Source organism: Jaculus jaculus, chromosome 1, assembly GCF_020740685.1.
Source record: "Jaculus jaculus isolate mJacJac1 chromosome 1, mJacJac1.mat.Y.cur, whole genome shotgun sequence".
Lineage (NCBI taxonomy): Eukaryota > Metazoa > Chordata > Mammalia > Rodentia > Dipodidae > Jaculus > Jaculus jaculus.
Genome location: NC_059102.1, coordinates 12824600 through 12843287, shown reverse-complemented (window position 1 = coordinate 12843287; position 18688 = coordinate 12824600). Strand labels below are relative to the sequence as shown.

The 18688-nt window shown below is 42.1% G+C and overlaps 1 protein-coding gene across 1 annotated transcript in view; it reads left to right on the top strand.

Moving 5' to 3' along the window:
- The window catches only part of Wdr11 (WD repeat domain 11), a 67988-nt gene extending 49943 nt beyond the window's left edge, over positions 1-18045 (top strand). The window contains exons 17-29 of the mRNA XM_004659290.3: positions 3692-3798; positions 4155-4269; positions 4609-4780; positions 8671-8779; positions 9853-9915; positions 10801-10866; positions 11499-11676; positions 12465-12560; positions 13317-13482; positions 14470-14567; positions 14954-15099; positions 15853-15932; positions 17135-18045. Coding sequence (XP_004659347.2) covers positions 3692-3798; positions 4155-4269; positions 4609-4780; positions 8671-8779; positions 9853-9915; positions 10801-10866; positions 11499-11676; positions 12465-12560; positions 13317-13482; positions 14470-14567; positions 14954-15099; positions 15853-15932; positions 17135-17292 — 1554 coding nt within the window. The 3' untranslated portion in view covers positions 17293-18045. The remainder of the gene's footprint in view (positions 1-3691; positions 3799-4154; positions 4270-4608; positions 4781-8670; positions 8780-9852; positions 9916-10800; positions 10867-11498; positions 11677-12464; positions 12561-13316; positions 13483-14469; positions 14568-14953; positions 15100-15852; positions 15933-17134) is intronic.
- The last annotated feature ends 643 nt before the right edge of the window (positions 18046-18688 follow it).

The window sequence follows — 18688 nt, the reverse complement described above, 5'->3', positions numbered from 1 at the left end:
AGGCATATGTCCAAAAGACTCATCACATTTCCTTAGAAGTACGTGCTCAACCATGTTTATTGCTGCTCAATTTATAATAGCTGGGAAATGGAACCAGCCTGGATGTCCATCAACAAATGAGTAGATAATGAAGATGTGGCACATTTATACAATGGAGTTCTACTCAGCGGTAAAGAAAAATGAAGTTATGAAATTTGCAGAAAAATGGATGGACCTGGAAAGTATTATACTAAGTCAGGTAACCCAGGCCCAGAAAGCCAAGCGCCACATGTTCTCTCTCATATGTGGATCCTAGCTACAGATGACTGGGCTTCTGCGTGAGAATGAAAATACTTAGTAGCAGAGGCCAGTAAGTTAAAAAGGAGACATAAAGGGTAGAGAAAGGAAGAGGGGAGGATACTTAATAGGTTGATATTGTATATATGTAATTACAATGATTGTATTGGGGAGGTAATATGCTGGAAAATGGAATTTCAAATGGGAAAGTGTGGGGGTGGGGAGGGAGGGAATTACCATGGGATATATTTTATCATCATGGAAAATGTTAATAAAAATTAAAAAAAAAAAAATAAGATATGCTAATAGACATGATGTTGCAGTAAAGATACTGACTGGGGCTATAGTCATTTGAAGTCATTTAAATGAGGTAGGGGCATCCACTATCAAGATGGCTCACTCACATGGCTTTTGAAAACTTATAGCTGGTTGTGGTAAAAGCTATGCTCTTCCTCATGGGGATGTCTCCATAAAGCTGGTTGAGTCTCCTCACAGTATGACAGCTGGCTAACTTTTGACTGCATGAGCCAAAAGAGCAAGATGTCTTGTATCACCTAGTTTCAGAAGTCATTTCCACAGCATGCTGTTGGTTTTTGGGTCATTCCTTCTCATTGTGGGAGGTGACTAGTGTGAGCCATGAGTACCAATAGACAGGACCTCTTAGAAGCTGGCTAGCAAGTCTGCCTTATTAACAACTATAGAAGGATTGAGAGCATTTCACCTTAACCCTTATTGCTTCTAAAATCAACGCTAACGAGAGTGCCTTTTATGTTATAATCTAAATTTTACTATCAATAGATTGTAAGTCATATCTGAAATCTAGTATCTATTTAAAATATGGTTTTTTTTATTTTTATTTTTTTATTTGAGAGTGACAGACAGAGAGAGAAAAAGGCAGATAGATAGAGAATGGGTACACCAGGGCCTTCAGCCACTGCAAATGAACTCCAGATGTATGTGCCACCTTGTGCATCTGGCTTACGTGGATCCTGGGAAATCGAGCCTTGAACCAAGGTCCTTAGGCTTCACAGGCAAGTGCTTAACTGCTAAGGCATCTCTCCAGCCCAAGTATCTATTTTTTAACTTCCAATATTGTCCAGCATTCTTTGATTTTGAAGTGAACGTAAAAAAAAAAACTGTTGAGGTGTGATATTTGGTAATTACTATAGGAATACAACTTTAAATGTATAAAAAGAAAAACTGCTGTTAGAGTTCAGACATAAAACCTCAGTGTATTGAACATTGGAAAACCCAAGTTTGCATTTGTAGCATCTGTATAGCCTTCTTGTAGAACCCCAACGACAGTGTCATCTGAGCTCTGCCAGTACCACACACAAGCATCCCAGCGTCTGCTTTCTGATCACCTCATACTTGACTTCAATGTAGAAATAATCCATTCACTTCGGAGCTGCTTGCCCAGCCCCGCCCCACCCCACCCAGAGAGAAAGTTTTAAACTTTTGAACACTAGACACATGAGTGTTCTTGTTTAAAAAAAAATAAGGCCTTTTCAGGATGGTAATTGCACCACACAGCTTATAAGATGCTCTTTTTAAAAATATTTATTTATTTACAAGAAAAGAGAGCCAAAAAAGATGCAGGCAGAGAAAATGGGTGTGCCATGGCCTTCAGCTGCTGCAAACAAACTCCAGATGCATGTGCTGTTGATGGGTACTGGGGAATTGAACTAGGGTCATTAGACTTTGCAAGCAAGTGCCTTTTGTTCTGAGCCATCTCTCCAGCCTCAGATTCTATCTTTTCTTGTAGAGACCTTTAGTCAAATGTAGCAAGTATCTTGTTTTGCCCAATGTTTTTCTTTCACAACTGATACAAGTCTCTGAAGAAAGAACATGTTAGGAAACATCCATCCACCCGTGAGATTGGCACACATTGAAGAGCAAACTACATGTAAGGAAGTGGTAGATCTGTGTAGTATGTGAGAAACTGGTTTGTTTTATTGCTTTTACTTTCTGGCACTGAACTCTTTTCTGGTATTTTATTTATGTGTGTGTGTATGTGTGTGTGTGTGTATATATATATATATGAGATAATATAGAATGTAGGCAGAACTTTTGAGTCCAGTATTTGTCTTACTCTTCTCTCAAATGTGGTTTTCAGTGTTACTTTTTTGTTATTTTTTTCTTTTTGTTTATTTGTTTTTATTCATTTGAGAGAAAGAGGCAGAGAGGGAGACAGAGAGAGAGAGAGAGAGAGAGAGAGAGAATGGTCACTCCAGGGACTCTAGCCATTGCAAATGAATTCCAGATGCATGTGCCACTTTGTGCGTCTGGCTTTACATGGGTACTGGGTAATCAAACCCAGGTCGTTAAGCATTACAGGCAAGTGCTTTAACCACTGAGCAATCTCTCCTGTCCTTGTTTTGATTTTTTGAGGTAGAGTCTTGCTCCAGTCCAGATTGACCTGGAGTTCACTGTATACTCTAAGGTGGCCTTGAATTCACAGCAGTCTCCCCCCAAGTACTGGGTTTAAAGGTGTGTGCCCCCATGCCCAGCTTAACATTCCTTTTGACTTGAAAGTTTGCCTCTGGATTTTGGCCCCCAAACTGTTAAGTATATAAAAACGATAGAAGAGGAGGAAAGTGTGGCATATTTTAACGTGTGTGTAGAATCTCTAGTAACTGCCTTTTTCTCTAAAGTAGAACACACACACTGACCAACCCCTCACAGGCCCTTTCCACGTGCGAGTAATGCAGCAGTGGGAGGCAGGGGCTTTGCTAGCCCAGTGCGGTTGGCAGTCGGCTCGTGCCATTCTCTTGGGCTTGTTTAGAGCCCCAGAGCATGTACATGGCACAACTTTTGAGCACACCCTGACGTTTCCGTGGGCTTGCAAACCCCCATCACTCTAGGTGGGAGGGTGTAGATTGTCAGCACAGGTGACTTAATATGTCACCATGGAAACAGTGGTTTCTAGGCTAACTTAATTATAATCTAATTTCTTAAAGTGGAAAAATAAGATTTAAAATATGAATACAGGATATTTTTTCACCTTAATTATTCCAGAAGGTTTTAGAAACTATCAGTAAAGCTGAGTCTTTTTCAGTAGAAAAAATGATGGCATAATTATGTATGAAATAAATATGTTTCTCTTAAGATACTTTTATTAATAGTGAGGTGAATAGCGAGATGAGTAGTTTCTTTCCAATGGGCAACACTTTTCTGTAAATCTAGCATAGATAAGTCTCGTTTCTTCAGAGTTGAACTGGCTTACTGTGTAACTCTTTTAGGACCCATAATTTGTGTTTGATGAGATGGAATTCTTTCTAAAGTAAAACCCTTTATAATTAATGGTTTATTAAAATATCTATTAACTCATTATGATCATTTCATAAAATGTTCCTGTGTTCTTGTAGTAATCAGCAGAGAAACTCATGTGTGTTTTCATTGCTTTTGTTTCTAGGGAAGTATGGGTAGTATTACCTGCATCGCATGGAAAGGGGATACGTTAGTGCTTGGAGATATGGATGGAAATTTAAACTTTTGGGATTTGAAAGGCAGAGTATCCAGGTATGAGCCAACAGTGAACTCATTACTAAAAGAAAAAGAGTCAACCTCCTTTTGGTTCTTTTGAGAACCTGTGACTTGTAAGCAGGACTTGGAAACATGGCCAAGGTCCCTTGTCACCTAAACATGGAAGGAAGGGCCTTGAGTCAAGCTCCGAATCATTCACGGTACACGCTTATCTGCAGAGGCCCTGGGACTTTGCTCTAAAGAAGCCAGCTGTGCCCCTACCTCGAAATGCAAAGTGGTTCTCCCGTCATCAGACCTCACTAGGAAGGGAATTAGGTGGCCACAGCCTGCCTGGTTTCTGCAGCTAGATAACATTGCACATCACTTTGGTATTGTTATCTGTTTGTCCTCAGAGGAATACCTACCCATCGAAGCTGGGTCAGGAAGATCCGCTTTGCCCCTGGCAAAGGAAACCAAAAGTTGATAGCAATGTACAATGATGGCGCTGAAGTGTGGGATACTAAAGAGGTAGGCCCAGCCCTGCAGACTGAGGAAGAGACATGGGAAGCTGCCAGCTGTAGGAATTAGTTTGTTTTCCTTTTGCTTTTTCCTGGGGTGGTGGTGGGGGTCACATTAATGAGTATGCCAAGCTTCTTACAAGAAATTATTTCATCATTTTAAAAATGTTTGCTTTCTGGGGGAGATAGCTTGATAATTGATTGACTGGATGTAGTGCAGTCTACATGTCGACTGTGAGCTGCCAGAGTCTGTTCATTTCTCCCTGGGCTCTGGGCTTTTGCCACAGACACTGACCTTGACCACGTAATCCAGGATGACAAGCATCTTTTCCATCATTCCTTCTTACAGATTCAGATGGTGAGCAGTTTAAGAAGTGGAAGAAATGTGACCTTTCGGATTTTGGATGTGGACTGGTGCACATCAGATAAAGTGATCTTGGCATCCGACGATGGGTGCATCAGGGTCTTAGAAATGTCTATGAAGTCTACGTGTTTTAGGATGGACGAGCAGGAGCTAACTGGTAAGGAACACCCTTCAAAGTTGGCTCTTGCCACAAGCTGCCGCCTGGAGGGAGAGCTGCTACTGCTGTAGTTCAGAGTTGAAGAGCAAGTCAGCTGTGGTGTGGGCACCCGTCACTGCTGGTCGGGCCCGTCCTGCCTCTGGCTGCTGTGTATAAGTGCCGGCTCTGACCCTCTTCTCGGGGCTTGTTAATAAGGCAGACGTTTCACAAATGTTGCTTACTCAGAATTTGGGAGGTCTCGTCAGAAAACATGAATCTAGTTAACTTTTAATGCTGTGCTTTACTTTCTGCATCCTTCAGTCTTTGGAAAGTCACTTTGAAAAGCATTCTGAGTTTTATGAATGTTAATTCCTATCTATGACTTGGAATGTGACCAGTCAAAGCAGAATAGGTGTTAACCGTATTATGCCTACTTTGGTTTTTGCCAGAATGAAAAAATATTACAGTAAAAATAAGTAAGTACAGACATGATTTGTTTGAGAAAGAGTAGGAAGAGTGAAAGTATATCTACCCATCAGCTTATAAGGTGGATTTGGTCTTTGGGGTGCAGTTGGTGTCTGAAATGGAACGGGACTTCTTGCATTGAGAGTTCTTTTGGTATACCTGCCGTGCACATTCCATGCTCTTGGCTTTGTTGAAAATTGCTTGAGACTCGTTTGCTCATTTGCTGGTTCTACTCTGAGAACTGTTGGAACCTTTGTAGAATCGATCAGTACTGGGCACCATCAGGTACAGGCCCTGCAGCCTGCCTCCTGATGCTCCCTTGAAGCCTGCCAGAGAGCTTCCTGCGTTAGTCAGGTTGCTACCACCCACACGTACTGTGCTTAGGGTTTTGTCACCCTCTTCCCTCCTTCGGCTGCTACCTTTGGTCACCAATAGTGCTCACTTTGTACCTGTGACTGCCATCAGAAGAAGGCAGAAGCCACACACTGATCCCCAGATCTGATCGTGAGTCATTTGCCAGCTCTGCCTGAGTGTCAGGGCTTCTTCTCCTGGACGGCACACAGAGATACTCACGTGAACCTGATCACTGAGGAGATACAAGGAGCATCAGCAATGATTTTTTTTTAAATTTAGTTACTAAGTAAAAACTGATAAATATGATCTAAATGGTTAAAAAGCTTTTCTTTTTCACCTTTGATTTAAAATTTTGATAGAAAAATTATTAAGACCATGGCAATTTGTTCTTAAATTAACCTGACTGTTCAATACTATACTTAAACATCTTGCTTATAGTCAGAATTTAACATAGTTTTTAAAAAAATTTATAATATTAAGAAAAAAATTATTATTCAATTTCTAGTTGTATAACCTCAGGCAGACAGGGGGAAACTTAAAATAGTAATGTGGAAATGTCAATAAAATGTGCCTATATCCTACTAGTTGAACTTTAAATTGAGAAAGGCATTCAATAAACGTTAAAGAATAAAACTCATAGTAGCATGAATGTAGAGTTGCAGAAAAGATGGCTGTGTATTTACTAGTGGATATGCGGCTGACTTAGTCCCAGGAAAAAGATCACTGTTTTTATTCTGGGAAATTAGAAGTATATTTTGGGCTTTCTGATGTGGGATAAAAATAAAACCATTTTAGGACATATATACTGATACATCAGTATTTGATATATTTTCTTCATTTTTCCTCAACAACAAATAGGAGGCATTATAAAATACTCATTTGATAGGATAAATTATATTCATGGGCCTCTCCCAGTCAGGAGGGAGACAGGGAGGCAAGTGTAGAGAGAGAACCCCTGGTTAAAGAGCTGGAGGACCTTCCTTGTCTGCTATTTCATGTATCCGGGACATCAGTTAGTCTAGAAGCAAATCTTTGGCAGCATCTAAAAGGAAAGGAAGCTTAAGGAGAACTACAGAAAGGAGGAGTTGACTAGATGCTAGGTATTTTTTTCCTGGTGCTGAAGGTTGAGTCCTGGGCCTTGGACTTGCTTAGCATGCACACTACTATTATACCCCAACACCAAGACAAGATTGTTTTTGTTTTTTGAGGTAGGGTCTCACTCTAGCCCAGGCTGACATGGAATTCACCCTGTAGTCTCAGGCTGGCCTTGAACTCTTGGTGATCTTCCTACCTTTCTCTCCCAAGTGCTGGGATTAAAAGTGTGTGCCACCACGCCCAGCAAGATTTTTCTTTAAAAAATGTAGTTGTCAGGATATTTGGGGAGTAGCCCAGAACTTTTGGATATGGATAGAATTTTAAGTGGTTGATTGACTCACTAATAAAAAAGGCCTTAAAAAGTAGAATTAGAAACATTTCTGACCCCTTTCTGATACTTACGTGAAAAGGTTTATATATAGTATTTATGATTTTAAATGACTACACAAAATAGTTTTCTAAAGTGATATCACTTACTAGAAATGTAATATGAATCAGATGTGTAAGTTTAAATTTTCTAGTAGTCATGTGTAATCAAGCCAAGAGATGAGATTGATTTGAATAAAAAATATATTTAAATCAGTATATTCAAAATTTTATCATCTTGGGCTGGAGATATGGCTTAGCAGTTAAGGTGTTTGCCTACACCCAGGCTCAATTCCCAAAGACTCATATAAGCCAAATGCACATGGTGGAGCTTGAATCTGGAGTTCTTTTGCAGTGGCTAGAGGTCCTAGCATTCCCATTCTTTCTTTCTAATTAATTAATTTAAAAATTAACATTTTAAAGCTCGGTGTGGTGGCAAACACCCTTTTAATCCCAACACTCAGGAGGCAGAGGTTGGAGAATCACCATGAGTTTGAGGCCACTCTGAGACTCCATATTGAATTCCAGGTCAGCCTGGGCTACAGTGAGACCCTACCTCAGGCAAAAAATAAAGTACCATTTCAAGTATAATCAGTACCAACAATTACTAATTATATTTTCACTTTTTATGATACCGAATCTTCAAAATTCAGTGGGAGCCTAGATTTCTTGCAAAATAAATTGAAGTCCTCAATTCAAAGGAAAATTTTTAGCAAAAATACTTGAGCTCTATTTGAATTTATAGACTTTTCAGGTGAGAAGTCGCTGTGAATTCATGTTACGCCAGAAGTACTTAAAAGTTACTCAGTGACTGGCTGGAGTGTCAGCCATTTGTTTTAACCATTCATTTTCTTCATCATAGTAGCATTTTTCAAACTATGTGCCAAATTGGTACGTGTGTTTCACTCCAGTAAAGTAGCACCATGGATAGATGGAATTGCATCTCTGCAGAGTAACTGTGTCTATGCAAAGGATCACAGAGGCAAGCCATGAGGGAGCTGGAAGGGTAGTGGGACCCCCAAGCATTGGATCAAAGGTCAGGAGTCCCATGGAGGGGACACTTTGCTTCTGTTTCTTTCCACTGAAACATGCAAAACAACCAACTCTTGTTTATTAGTGTTCAGACAAACCAGCTACTGGGTATGCTGTTGTCAGGGCCATGAATTCAGGAAGCTAATCGCCTGTTCAAGGGATAGCTTCCTAAGGGAGACTGGGAATACCAGAGAACAGAGGTCCCCCTTTGCTTCAATGCTAAGCTTGAGGTTGATGGGCCATGTTAGTTTAACAGTCTGAGACAGTATAAACTGGCCATCTGCTGGTACAGACATGCTCTGAACACAACTACATTTAACATATGTAAAGTGAGCTCTGTTGGTGTCTACTGAGTCATTACAGAGTCTTATTCAAGTAGTGCTGAGTTGTATACCAGGAAACTTCAGTTTTAAAAGAGGAAGAGAATGTGTTAGCCATACTTACATCAGAGAATTGGCTCTTTTCCATTTCCCAAGCAGTGACTCTGATGGTCTCTCCCAGTTTTATATATTGTTCTCTGTTGGGTTTCCTATAAGTGGTCTATATTTGAAACTTTGTTAGCATATAAAACCTTATTTCAAAACATTCTTCTTGTCTAGAACCTGTATGGTGCCCATATCTCCTTGTTCCAAGAGCCTCTCTTGCCCTGAAAGCCTTCTTACTCCACCAGCCATGGAATGGGCGATATACTTTAGATATATCACACATGTAAGTTACTTCATTGTGGTTTTCTTTGCATAAATGACTTGGGCTTGAAGAATGCCTGTGAGTATTAGTGTGGTTCATACTGCAGGGCTGGAAAGAAGATAACCCTTACATGCAGTGGTGGCAAAGGCAAAGGTGCTGAAAGGATTCTGTTCTGCCACTCTCCATTTCTGTGGTCAGGGAGGGTATAGGGTATCCTCAGGGGTAAGTCATTATACACCCAACCACGACGCTATCATAAGGAAAGGGATGAGTTTGAAGAGGGCTGATGGAGACCAGGGGGATTTGGGGCCAGGCCTAATTCTTTACAAAAGTAGCATTAGAGATGTGTTTATGAAACGTATGACTGGGCTGGGGAGCTGGTTAAAGAGGCTTGCTGGTAAAGCCTGATGTATCCATATCCATTCTCTATCTGCCTCTCTCAAATAAATAAATATTTAAAAAAATAAAATATATGATCTAGCTTATTGTAAAATAACAATAATAACTGGAAAACTATTTTAGCAGGTATTAATTAAATCCACTGATTTGCTAAACTGATTGCGTGTGGCTGGCACAGTTAGCTGTGGAAGGAGGATGTGTTCCTAATATAGGGGAGTGTCTAATGCCCTCGAACTATCTGCTTAGAGAAACGAGTGAACACTCTGCAGGGTGGGAGGACTACCTTCCTTTAGTCACTGCTCAGTGATGGCTCTTTATAACAGGGACGCGAGGCCTGTCTACGGCCATCCCACCCTGAACACGCCAGTCTTGTCTGATCTCAGGAGCTGAGCAGGGTCAGGTCTGGTTAGTACTTGGATGGTAGAAATCTAAATCTGATGGTTTTTAGAGCCTGCTATTAAATTTCCCAGTCTTTTCAAAGCCAAGAATTTCCTTTACTCATCTCCTTGTTTTGACTCAATGAGATAAAGACAGACTTTAATTGTGATGAGCACAGTTTTGCCATTTTGGTTACTAACTAGGTTTTTAACTAGTCTGTTAAAAGGTTACTTCTGTATTAAAACAACATCTTTCATATAAATAAGTGGTTGTAAATGAAGAGATAATGAACGCATTCAAAATCTTTGTCTGCACAGTGATTATCCAGAAAATGAAGAAATAAAGAATCTCCTTCAAGAACAGTTGAATTCATTATCTAAGTAAGCACTCTGTATTTTATTAAAAGATAAGACTATAAGAAATATACTTTAATTTGGATGTTTTTAAAACCAAAATGATTTTAGTAAATCTTAATGGCTAAAGAGAGATACTGTGGACAGAGCTGTGCTTTGCTTCACCATCTTTGTTTCCTGGAAGGACTGGCTTGGTAGTTTCAGGAACAGAGTGTCTGTCTTCACCCAGTTCCAATCAGACTGCTACCATCTTGTGTCGTGGCAGGACCAGAAGCTGTAGTGTGAGATCCTCATGGTTCGCCTGCCTCTTTCCTGTACTCCTGAATCTGTGCTAAGAACACAGATGAGAAGCCCTTCATGTGCACTTTCCTCTTTGAAACTGAGTTCTGAGTTAGGTGCTGTGAGTGGACAGTGCTGTATTTCCTATAGCTGGGAAATGCTAGGCAAAGCAAGGAGAAAAGTTCTTCGTAGAAGATAGCATGTTTTTGCAACCTGAGTCTGCCGTAGATAATAGTAATATTTAGCAAAGTAAGCTTACTATAATCTTTTATTAATGACAAATTCAAAATGATTGCTGGGTGAGGTTTTTTTTTTGTATCCAAAGATTAACATTTATGTTTAATTGGGAACTATACACTTAATAGCAACAATGACATCCTTATTCTTATTATTAGGTAACTGCTTATTTTTTTTCAAAAGCTTGGGGTTGAGCTGGTGCTACGTTCAGAGCTACACCAGTCCCCATCCTGGAGGCTGCTGACAGGTGTACACTCAGTCCTTGGCTTTTGTAATTTAGCATCAAGGCAAAGTAACTTTGCTTTTGTGAGTTGTAAGCGTATATCGACATGTCTTCGTGCTTTACTGTTTGATTCAAAATGTCTGTCCTACATGTGTCTGGTCTCCTGTCTGCAGTGACATCAAGAGACTCTTGCTTGATCCAGAATTCACTCTCTTGCAGAGGTGCCTGCTTGTTTCCAGGTAATGCTATCTGAAGTCTTCGGAGAGATAATTTCAAGTTTGTAAAAGTCACATCCAAACTTGGCTACACTTAGGAGTATGAGTTCTTCCTTTAGATTTGACTTAGAGCTAATGTTAAGAGTAATATTTCAAATGGAGAGAAATCTAGTTACATTCTGAATGTGAGATCTGGGACACCTGTATTGGAAGGACTTTTGCCTTCAGGCACCTTTCTAAAATACACATGCAAATGTAATATACAAACCAGATATGTAAATGCATTTAGACATACTGAAGTTACATTTAGAAGCAGTAGTCTGTACTTTCTCATTATCTTGCAGAGTAGACACTAACAAAGACATTTCCGTCAATACTGCAGAGAATAAGGAGCAAATAATTTACCATCTTTTCTAGCCAACTTATCCCAAGCTTAAATCATGTGCCACGACACAGTAACAGAAAGTTGCTGGCATGTAAAAAGTTTCTATGCAGTAAGACCCCTGTATTGTTGGGAATCCAACAACCTAGTGATAAAGCCTCACTCCTTCGCCCCTCTCCCCTGCCCACCAGGCCTCTGCCTAGGTCACTCAAGGCAGCCTGTCCAGGCCTTGCATGCTACATGTGACTTTATGACCTTGGTTTCACCCTTTCAGGCTTTATGGCGATGAATCAGAGCTGCACTTCTGGACGGTGGCGGCCCACTACCTCCACAGTTTGTCCCAAGCCAAGTCAGAGGGTACGGTGGTGACCAAGGAAGCCGCTCCCCAGGAGACACTGAACAACCCACTGGACATCTGCTATGATGTGCTCTGTGAAAATGCTTATTTCCAGGTGTACTATACTTTATTTTTTTCATATTATTCTGTTTATAAAATGACTAAACTAGAGGGCTGAAGAGGTGGCTTAGCTGGAGAGAAAGGGAGAATTGGCATGCCATGACCTCCAACCACTGCAGCTGAACTCCAGATGCATGTACCTCCTTGTGCACATGCACAACCTCCCACATACGTCATCCTGTGCATCTGGCTTATGTGGGATCTGGGAAGTGGAACATAGGTCCTGAGGCTTCACAGACGAATGCCTTAACCACTGAGCATCTCCCCAGCCCTCCAAATACTATACGTTATATAACCAAGCCTTTCTTGATTACTTGTGTTTTTCTAAGTAACTGAAACATCTAAGTAACCTCATACTTGAAGTGCACATCCTAGCAATGAGCCTTTTGGCATATTGGCATAATAATGATCTGATTCATTTGAAAACCCATAAACATTTTGTGGGAGAGAGAGAGAGAGAGAGTCTGTGTGTAGTATATGGGTGTGGTATATGTGGTCTGTGCAGATGTATATAGCATGTGGGTATGGCATGTATGGTATATGTATGTGTGTGTGTAGATAGTTTCTTGGTTACTTTTCTGAGACAGAACCTCATGTAGCCCAGACTGGCCTAGCCTGGCCTGGTCTCAGTTCTTCTGTGTCACCCTTCCAAGGCTTCCAAATACTGGGATGACAGAAGTGTTCCATCTTAAAATGGCTTTGTTAAGTACAATAAAATGGAACTAATTAAGAGTTTTATAATTCATGCTAATTTTTACTTTTTTTTAAAATATCTTGTTCTAGAAATTTCAGCTGGAAAGGGTTAATCTTCAGGAGGTAAAACGTTCAACCTATGACCACACGAGGAAATGCACAGACCAGCTGCTGCTCTTGGGCCAAGTATGTCTCTTTTTTTCTTCTGTTTTGTATGTGGTGCTAGGGATTGAACTCAGGTTTCTGTGCTTGCAAGGCAAGCACATTCCCACTGAGCTCTCTGTCTAGCAAGTGTGTCAAATCGTGCTTCATGCTTGCTAGTGATCATGACTACAGAGCACTGCTATGCAGATGCATGCTCATGAGCACTTGTATGTATCTCTTTCCTGTCATACTTAGCCTGTCTTTACTGGGGTCAGCCAGCCTGTAGTTCTGGCTTTCTTTAAAAAAGAAAGCAAAGTTTTATTTTGTTTTTATTTGTTTGAGAGAGAGAGGCATATAGGGAGAGAATGGGCACACTAGGGCCTTCAGCCATCATAAGCGAACTCGAGAAGCATGCACCACCTTGTACATCTGGCTTACCTGGGTCCTGGGGAATCAAACCTGGATTCTTTGGCTTCACAGGCAAGCACCTTAACTGTTGAGCCATCTTGGCTTCTGAACATTTGAAGTCCTGCAGTTTGTTTTGCTCTCATGTCTCACACTGATGGGAACAAAGCTGAAGGGGGCAGTGAGTCCCATCAGCATCTCTACCCTAGCCATGTCTCCTGTTGTCTCACAGTGGTAGTACAGTTCTTAATTTTTTTCTGTATATGGAAACAAAACATGCAGGAAGTGGTATCTTTTTTAATCTGTGGACTTTGGCATTCCACATTGTGAATTAAAAAGGATTATGTTGAAGAAAATATTCTCATAATTAGATAAAACTGTTTTTCTTTTTAGACAGACAGAGCTGTGCAGTTGCTGTTGGAAACAAGTGCAGATAACCAACATTACTATTGTGATTCACTGAAAGCCTGTTTGGTCACTACGGTCACTTCTTCAGGCCCCTCTCAAAGCACCATTAAGCTGGTGGCAACTAACATGATTGCCAATGGCAAGCTGGCAGGTATGGTACACGCTGGCTCTATCTTTCAGTACTGTGGAAATAGACCCTTTGCTCAGCAGTGTTTGGTTGTTCAGGGCATCTTCCTTTTCTACATGTGATACAGAAATATAGGAAAATTATTCTGTTTATAAAATGACTAAACTAGAGGGCTGAAGAGGTGGCTTAGCTGGTTAAGCGCTTGCCTGTGAAGCCTAAGGACCCCAGTTCGAGGCTCCATTCCCCAGGACCCACGTTAGCCAGGTGCACAAGAGGGCTCATGCGTCTGGAGTTCGTTTGCAGTGTCTGGAGGCCCTGGCGCACCCAATGTCTCTGTCTATCTGCCTCTTTCTCTCTCTGTGGCTCTCAAATAAATAATTTTTTTTTAAATGACTAAACTAGAGCATTTATAAGCATGAAAGGAGACACAACTAATAATTGCCAAGACATATGGCATAAGTCAGACAGTCCTAGGAAAATGAGAGCAGTGAAGTCCATAAGGAAGGCATGCCTTCCCAGGCTGTGAAGTGTGTTACCACCTGGTTGCTTGAGTGGAAGTTGTAGATTTCTGCTTTAGTATCTTACACTTTGATTCAAGAATGTCTCCATGAGGCCCAGGTTGAGTTCCTCTCACTGAAATGCTTTTGAGACCAGGAATGGTTTTCTGATAGTGGAATATTTGTGTATACATAATGAGATGTTTGAACACGAAATTCATTTATGGTTCCTGTGCTCCTTAGACCCATAATCTGAAGGTCATTTTATGCACTGCTTTAAATAACTTTATGCATGAATCAGTTTTGTGATAAGGAAATTTCCACTTGGGGGTATCATGTTGGTGCTGAACATTTCAGAGTTTAAAATGTTTTGGATTTTGGACTTTTGGGATAGGGATGCCTCACCCTGTATAAAATGTGTCAGATTAGATGAAGTCAAATGTGGTATCATTTTTTAATGACATGAAAAAGAGTGCTGCAGGGTCACCTAAGGGGCTGCTCTTCTCTCTTCCAGAGGGTGTTCAGTTGCTCTGTCTGATAGACAAGGCTGCAGATGCCTGCCGTTACCTGCAGACATACGGCGAATGGAATCGGGCGGCGTGGCTTGCAAAGGTAGGGAACGCCAGAACAGTTGGGGTGGAAAGCTCAGTTTTGAACCTCTGACCATGATTCAGAGTCAGACGTGTTCTTTGGCTTGCAAAGCTTACTTGCAGCTTTCATCATTCCTGTTACTTGAGTCCAGATTGCTTTTCCTCTTGGAAAATGGAGCTTGTATTAGTAGCAGTTAAGTGAAAGCAGCTGATTCCTCTCTGCTGGGTCCGACCCAGCCTGGGCCAGAGTGTTGCCAGGCTCAGTCATCACCCTGCTGTTTGTGGTAAGCAGCAGCTTCTGGGCTGTACGGTTTCAGAAAAACCCACTCACTTTGACTTAGTTCCTATTGGTCGGTCTCTTTATAGAGGGCAGGATGTGTTCGTTTCTAACATGGGCCTCTCCCTCAGGTCCGCTTAAACTCTGATGAGTGTGCTGATGTTCTGAAGCGCTGGGTTGACCACCTCTGTTCCCCACAAGTTAACCAGAAATCAAAGGCCCTTTTGGTCCTTCTATCGCTGGGCTGCTTCTCCAGTGTGGCAGAGACTCTTCACAGGTACGCCCTGTCCAGTGTGGCCCTGGACAAGTCTCTTCATAGAGACTTGAGGTAGGGGTAGGGTTCAGTGCATGGCATGAAGGAGAAGAATGTCTTTAAAGTTTGTTGAGATACCCTAAAAGGTAGATGGGAAAGTCTATGTTTATTCATTCATTGTTTAGTCTAAAAGTTATGCTGTTTTCCACCAATACATTAGCTGAACCTAGAGGACACTTATTTTAACAATACAAAGAGTCTTCAGAAAACTGGGGAAGATTCAACTTTGAAGGCACAGCTGAGAAGCCCAGAGTACGAGGGGCAGACAGAATGGCAAGGTGGAATGTGTTCCTTCCTAACATCCCCAAGAGGAGCCTCATCACTTTTGAGGCGACATTTATTTACTGAAAACTGAAGGAGGCAGGTTGAGGCAAATTTGATCAAAGATTTCTTATTAAATCTGAGTGGTGGACACGTGGTCCCTGTCATGTCTCTGTAGATTGCGGTGCTATCAGTGTTCGACAGTCTCTTTTAAGTGTCAGGAACAAAGCTGGGGGTTGGGAACATATATTTTCTCCTCCTCTCTCCTTCCTCCACCTCCTTCCCTCCCTTTTCCACTCCTCTCTTTTATATAAACTAGGACTTAGAAAGGTGGTGTGGCTCATGGAGCACTTCACTTCCAGGGAATATGGGTACGGATCTTTAGACAGAAAGTACCCTTGGATGATTCACACATGACAAATCTCAAGGGCTAATTTATTTTGTTCTGTTGACCAGCATGAGGTACTTCGATAGAGCGGCCTTATTTGTGGAAGCCTGTCTCAAGTATGGCGCATTTGAAATCAACGAGGACACAGATATCCTTTGCAGGGACGTTTGTTTACACCGGAGAGAGAAGAAAGTGGCATGAGACGTGTTTGGGACTATACTGTATTGAGAAAGATCCCTGCTGTGACTCACCAAAGCCAGGAGAGGGAGAGAGAATCAGAAGACGTTACTATTGGTGTAGAGAGAGACCGGGGGACTGCACTATGGGGTGCAGACAGTCTGCAATGCTTGTTAGAACCTAAAAAGAAGGTGAAAGCCGGGTGTGGTGGTGCACGCCTTTAATCCCAGCACTCGGGAGGCAGAGGTAGGAGGATCGCTGTGAGTTCGAGGCCACCCTGAGACTACAGAGTTAATTCCAGGTCAGTCTGGACCAGAGTGAGACCCTACCTCGAAAAAGCAAAAAAAAAAAAAAGAAGGTGAAAAATAATTTTGAAAGGCATATGAGCCTGTTACTTTAAAATAAGACATTACATGGAATAAATTTTATGTTTTATCCAGGAGCTGAAGACTATAGGAAGAAAGGCTCCTCTTTTAACCAGAGGGACAGAACACTCACAGGCCCAAACAAGAACATTTGATTTTCTCAAGTCCCAGTAGAAGAAAAGAATGGGTTTGAGGATATAGCCCCTAATTCCTTCTGTCTCTGTAGCTGCTTCTGCTTGGTGTACTTTTCCTTGTTACTACATTTGGCCTCATTTCTCATGTATTGGTTTCTATGCATATGTATTTTTAAAGCTAAAAGTAAACCAAATTTTTTGGAAGATAAACTAAAGCCTGAGCTTACTTGAGGCTGTGGAGCTAGTCACTGGTAAATTTAACTCTTAATATCAGGTGCCCAGTTCAGATGCCACAGCTTGACAGAACGCGATTGTCTAGAAACCTAATACCCTGGTGTATGGACCCCTTCCAGGGGAAGTCAGTATCTGCTCCCTAACTGCTGCTTCTTGAGATTTTCACACAGAACGCAGATGTGCACAGGCTCCTCCCTTGTTCTCTGCCATTTCCAGGGCTTGGCAGAATGCAGGCACTGGGGAGTTTGAGAGGATGTTGGTTGGGTCTTCCAGAAGCAGCACTGGGCTCCGCTGATCCAAGGTGCCATAGTCCCATGCTGCTCACAGTAGGCACCAGGTACCCTGGGACAGGAAGACAAAGCTGGCCTTTCTGCTCTGGGGAGCCTGTGTGGAGCATTAGCCCCACTGCTTCTGCTCTTCCTTCCTTAACTGCTGTTCACAGGAACTCATTGCTTCCATATATGCAGATTATGCCCGGAGTCTGAAGAGCCTTGGTTTTAAACAGGGAGCAGTTTTGTTTGCTTCAAAAGCTGGAGCAGCTGGCAAAGATTTGTTGAATGAGCTGGCATTCCACAAGGAAGAGCTGACTGAGGAGTGACAGGTTCTGTGCTGGAGAATCTGACATTGGAAGAAGAATGGGCAGGGGCCTGACGTGGCTATGCTTATGGTTAAGGCCATTGTCGGCCCAGACTGATGTGGAAACAGGGTCCTTCTAAGTTCTTTCACCACCTTCCTTGAGACCACACATGTTCAGCAGTGTGGGCAAGCTCTGTGGCCTGAACTAAACCCACAGAGCAGAGGGGAACCTTCACAGTTGAAAAGTGTATAGCATTTTATACTCTTGGAGAGAGCTTTGTGATGCCTGGGAAGACTTTTAATTTTTTTATAACTTAAGAATTCAGGAGACTAGGTTGCCTAAATTTACAGGTGTTTGAGAAACCTGTAGCAAGCTTGTGTGATTTTTATTCTCAAGTGTGCACTGCGCTGTGTTTAAACAGTCATTGAGGACACAGGTGGACAGAGCATTCAGAGATGGCTCACCAAGCCACTGTTGTTGTCTTACCTTGAAAACAAGTGATTCCTTGATTCAGGCATAGCTAAACATTGTAATGTTAGGCTCCTGTATTTCATGGACAACTGTAAGCTTTGTTTCATGCCAGGGTTTGTGGTATTTGTCATTCTGAATGTTAACTCCTATGATACATCCCAGTAACCTCATTTTTGAAGTCTTTGAACCTTTTCTTTGTGCTCTGCCACTAGATGAAATGTCACTATCATAAATTATTGCTGAGAATTTAAATGTCTACTACAAAATGATTTTTTAAAAAATCTACCCAAGCTTTTATCATCATTTTGTTGTTGTTATTTGAGACGGGGTTTTTTGACCCAGAAAGCCAAATGAATACCACCTGCGCTTTATGTTACCAAGGATGTCGGCCACACAACTTGGGGTAGAAGTTACGGCAAGAGAGAAAAGACTTTAGGGTTTCTGGGTTTTGTTTTCAAGTCCCTATCTTCTGTGTGAGAAGTAGGAAGTCCAAGCACGTTGGAAGAGGCTTGTTCAGGCCCTCTAAGCACCTGCGAGGCTGCAGAAAGACTGGATGTGAAGGAATGTTTTAGAGTTTGAGATGAGGTAAGAGACATGTCTCGGTTACTGTCCTGCCCACGTATGTGGCGAGTCAGCTCTCTTGATGCAGGCACAACATTTGGAGTTCAGCAACTGCTGACGTGCAGGCTGGAGAAGAGCCTGGGCAGGGGCCTCTGCTGGGGCGGCGGCTGTAGTGTGACGTGCTGGGGTGCGGCCAGCGACCTGCAGTCACAGCCTCCTGTAGTGTGACGTGCTGGGGTGCGGGCCAGCGACCTGCAGTCACAGCCTCCTGTAGTGTGACGTGCTGGGGTGCGGCCAGCGACCTGCAGTCACAGCCTCCTGTAGTGTGACGTGCTGGGGTGCGGCCAGCGACCTGCAGTCACAGCCTCCTGTAGTGTGACGTGCT